Consider the following 4,886-nt stretch of genomic DNA (forward strand, 5'->3'; position numbering starts at 1 on the left):
TTTTGTGGTACGGGGGATTGAACTCAGGACCCTGCGCTTGCCAGGCAAGTGCTTATTCTATTGAGCTGTCTCTCTGGCCCCGAGAAATAACCATTTTGAAAACTAACAAAAGTGGAAAAGGAGTCTTAACCAAAAGAATTTCTTTCCTTTGGGAAGAAGTTTTCTAAAAAAGAATCTTAAATTTCAACCACATATTTTATATAAAAGGTAAAGTGAGTTTTTCTAGGTAGGCGCAGTTTTGATATTCCAGAAACTTACAATGTTCCTTCTCATTTATTGACATAGATTACAAATAAAGAGAAATGAAAACAATGAGATGTTTTAAAGAAAAAAATGATTGAAATTTTAAGATCCTCTAAATCTCTTTGACTCAGCTTCATGCGATCTGTTTCTTTCCTGTATTGCTCATTCAAGGATTCCATCATTTTTCCAGTCTCCTCTATTTTTTTTTTTATCAGTGTCTTCTTGAGAAGCAGTTATTAATTCTTGAAGCCTGGCCCCTGCGTCTGCCTAAGCAGGCGCTTTAGTCCGCTGAGCTATCTGGCTGGCTGCTAGTTGAATCATCTTAAGTATACCATTTTAATTTTTGTTTTTTTCTTTTATGTTTTCTTCTTTTCAGTATTTCATTCCCAGAGGTTGTCTTTGTGTCACAATCTATGTCCTTTTCCTGTTATAGTTAATGTTAATACAGTATTGTGCTGTCTTATGTAAAATATAAAAATGGACACTCTTACGCTTGCATCATACTGTTATATCTACATATGTTATAAATCCTTCAGCACAGTAGTGTAATTTTTTTCTTTAAACAACCTTTTGTATATTTTGGAAGTTAAGAGGGAAAAAATTGTCTTTTGTATTTATCCACTACTATTACTATAGTTTCCTTCTAGCCCAAAGATCTAGTTTTCTATTAGGTGGTTTCAATTCTTTTCTGTTGCAGAAGTTTCTTTATTGTAGGAGCCAGCAAGCTATAACAGTTCAGGACTATGCTGGCCTGTCACTTGTTTTAAATAAAGGTTCCTACAACACTTAAACAAAAAATGAAGTGGTAAGAAAGCAATATAGTTAGAGAGAGGGAGATAGGGCTTCTTCTTTGTACTTTGAAGACCCATTAATGCAGCTAGTTTTAGGAAAGAAGAGAAAATGAATATATTTCTGCTGATTTTGAAATTTTAATAGTCATCTTTTCCCACAGAGCCCATCTGAATGACCTGGAAAATATTGTGCCATTCGTTGGTATTGGCCTTCTGTATTCCCTGAGTGGTCCAGACCTCTCCACAGCCCTCCTGCACTTCAGAATCTTTGTTGGAGCTCGGATCTACCACACAGTGGCTTATCTGCTGCCCCTTCCTCAGCCAAACAGGGGTCTGGCTTTCTTTGTTGGATTTGGAGTTACTCTCTCAATGGCTTACAGCTTGCTGAGGAATAAATTATATCTGTAAAGGGCGTCATATGCTGTGTCATCCAGTTGGGTTTTAAGTTTTCTTCTTTCAGCATACAGTATAATGAATATTTTGGAGGATTTAGGAAGGAGGAAAGTAGAGAAATTAACAAGTTGGGGGAGATCCATTTTAAAGACTAGTGTCATTGATATCCTTTATTTTTGCTTTATGCTTGTACTAGAAAATTTATATAGTACTTAAGCCTTTTGTCTGATTCTTAAGTACTTCATTGTGAATTTTGGTTATGTTACAATTTGTAACATTTAATGTTTCATGATGTGAGTCTATAAAAAAATGATTTCATGCCTGAGAAATATGTTTCAATACTACTTAAATAGGTTTAAGGAATAAAGAATTTAAAGAAATGACTTGTCTGCCTTTGTTTCTCCCAATGATTAAATTTGAAAAGCTTCAAACTGATAGAAAAATTGAAAAACAGAACAGTGAACATCTCATGACCGTTCCTCTGGACCTAATGGTTGTGAACTTTGGGGAATACTTGCTTAAGCTCTCTCTCACGGTGTTTTCCTCCACAATTTGCGAGTAAGATGGAGATTCCACGATGCGTCAGTCCTTACTACTTTTACATATTTCTCCTATGAACAAGGTAACCTCCAAATAACCACAGGACCATCGTTGCACTCAAGAAATATAACAATATACTCCTACAGCGGTGCTTCCGTTCTCAAACTTGATTTGTTCTATGATTGCAGAAGAGATTGATTGTGTTTGTGTGGTAAAGGTGACTACGGTCATGTTCCTCACCCAATGCAGAGTTTGCAAACAATACCAAAGTTTTGCCAACCAAATGGCAATCAAAAGTATCTGTGAATCGAGACCCCACTATATTAATACATATCACCCGCATTCAGCTTTCCACAATTTTCCTAATAATAACCATTAGAACTGTTCTACACTTTTTTTAAAAGAGGATAAAAACAAAACAAGAGCAAAGACAATAACAAAGCAACGTAAAATAGCCAAAATGATACATAGCCTGCTTTTCTCTTGCCCTTTGCTTTGGTCTTCATGTTGGCTAGTTCTTTTCTAGATTCCTTATATGAGAGATAACATGATTGTCTTTCTGAATTTACTTTCTTTCATGTAACATGATACTGTGTAGTTCCTTTTCCCCATAAATGACATGATTTTTTTCTTTAGAGCTGAATAATTCTCCATTGCATATATGCAACACACTTATTTTCCTTCCTTCCTTCCTTCCTTCCTTCCTTCCTTCCTTTCTTCCTTCCTTCCTTCTTTCCTTCCTTCTCCTTCTCCTCCTTCTCCTTCTCCTCCTTCCCCTTCCTCTTCCTCTTCTTCCTCCTCCTCCTCTTCTTTCTTTCTTTCTTTCTTTCTTTCTTTCTATCTATCTATCTATCTATCTATCTATCTATCTATCTATCTATCTATCTTTCTGTCTTTCTTATTGTCTTTCTGGGAATTGAACTTCCTGTCTGTCTGTCTGTCTGTCTGTCTGTCTGTCTGTCTGGACTGTGCTGGCTAGGCAGGCACTTAAGCCACTGAGCCGTCTCCCCAGCCCAACACACTTATTTTCACCTATTAATGGGCTTCTCAGCTGGTTTTACAGGTGACTGTGATTAGTGCTTCCATGAACATGGTATGCAAATGTCTAGAGCACACTGACTTTGATGCCATTGATTCTCTTTTAAGGAGTGCTATAGTTGAATCATGCAGTAGTTCTATTTTAGTTTGTGGAGGAGCCTCCATTCTGATTTTCATAGTGGAAATCAAAGTTTCTTCTCCCCACAGCCTCTCCAGGCATTTATTATTTTTTGTATTCTTGATGATTGTCATTCTGACTCAGGTGAAGCAATGTAGTTTTGATTTGTATTTCCCTACTGGCTACAGATATAGAACATTTTTCCATATAATTATCGGTCATTTGTATATCTTCTTTTGAGAAGTGTCTGTTCTGATAATTTGCCCATTCTTTGGTTGAACTACTTGATTTTCTGGGTATTAAAAATTTTTTTTTTGTGTGTACATTTAGTGCAGGGTCCACAGGGTCTCACTACACAGATCAGACTCATAGTGATCCTCCTGTTTCCAGCCTTCTAAGCACTGGGATTATAGGTGTGCACCATCACACCGAGTCTCAGTCGCCATCTCAGCTCTGGGGGTGGGTGTGGCACATCACGCAGGGAATCAAATCCTGGTCCCTGTGCCTGCATAAGTAGGCACTTTAATCCGCTGAGCTATCTGGCTGGCCCAACATTTTCAATTATTTATATATTCTAGATATTAATCTTCCTTTGGGAGAATAGCTGGCAAATCTCCCTCCCCATTCTATGGACTCTCTTTTCCTCTGTTAATTGTTTTTTTGTGTCATGAAGAAGCTCTTTAATTCTTTCCAATCCCATTTGTGAATTCTTGTTATTTCCTGAATTATTGAAGTTCTGTTCAGGACATCATTGCCAGTGCCTATAGTTTGAAATATTTCCCATATTTTTCCTTTTGTAGTTGTGGGACTTCAGGTCTTAATTCCACTTTGAGTTGATTTTTGTACATGGTCAGAGAGGGATTTAGTTTTGACCTTCTGAATGTAGACAGTTTCTCCAGCACTATTTATTTATTTATTTATTTATTTATTTATTTATTTATTTATTTATTTTTGGTACTAGACATCAGACTCAGGACCTTGCACTTTCCAGGCAGGTGCTTATGCCTGTGAGCTCTCTTCTCAGCCCTCCCAACACAATTTATTAAAGAATCTATCTTTTCTCCAGAGTATGTTTTGTCACCTTTTTTCTTAAGAACCAAATGACTATTACTGTGTGAGTTTATTTGTGCTTTCTCTGTTCCACGGGTCTTCATATTGTTTAGCAGTACCTGGCTGTTCTTGTGCCAGTGGCTCTACAGTGTCCGCTGAAGTTGGGCACTGTGGTCCCTCCATCACTGTTCTTTTTGCTCGGATGTTTTTGTTGACTCAGGTGTTTCATGCTCTTATATGAACTTTAGGATTGTTTTTTTCCTAGTTCTGTGATGACAGTATTTTGATGGGGATTGCACTGAATCTGTGGTTTGCTTTGAGTAGTATAATCATTTTTAACAATAATAATTCTCCCAATCCATGGAGATGGGCGGTCTTTCCATTTAGTGTTATGTTAGGTATCTTTTATAATCATGTTTTATAACTTTATTTTATGTGTGTTTTGCCTCCTTGGTTAGGTGTATTCCTAGATATTTTATTTTATTAGAGGCTATTGGAAATGGGATTTCAAAATTTTATTTATTTATCTATTTATTTGGTACAGGGTCTCTATGCAGCTCAAATTCATAGTGATCCTCCTGTCCTGTGCTTGCCAGGCAGGCAGTTAGACCACCGAGCTACCTCCTCAGCCCCAGAAGTGAGATTGTTCTAAAATTTCTTTCTCAGCTAGTTTTTATGGAAAGCTACTTTTTTATGTTGATTTTTTTTTTTTT

General features: G+C 36.9%; 1 protein-coding gene across 1 annotated transcript in view; it reads left to right on the top strand.

The window, feature by feature from the left end:
• The window catches only part of Mgst1 (microsomal glutathione S-transferase 1), a 24,422-nt gene extending 22,616 nt beyond the window's left edge, over window positions 1-1,806 (top strand). Inside the window, exon 4 of the mRNA XM_023709470.1 lies at window positions 1,196-1,806. Within this exon, the coding sequence (XP_023565238.1) occupies window positions 1,196-1,442 (247 nt within the window). The 3' untranslated portion in view covers window positions 1,443-1,806. The remainder of the gene's footprint in view (window positions 1-1,195) is intronic.
• The last annotated feature ends 3,080 nt before the right edge of the window (window positions 1,807-4,886 follow it).

The sequence above is a fragment of the Octodon degus genome, unplaced genomic scaffold (assembly GCF_000260255.1).
Source record: "Octodon degus isolate 3935 unplaced genomic scaffold, OctDeg1.0 scaffold00012, whole genome shotgun sequence".
In the NCBI taxonomy this organism is placed as follows: Eukaryota; Metazoa; Chordata; class Mammalia; order Rodentia; family Octodontidae; genus Octodon; species Octodon degus.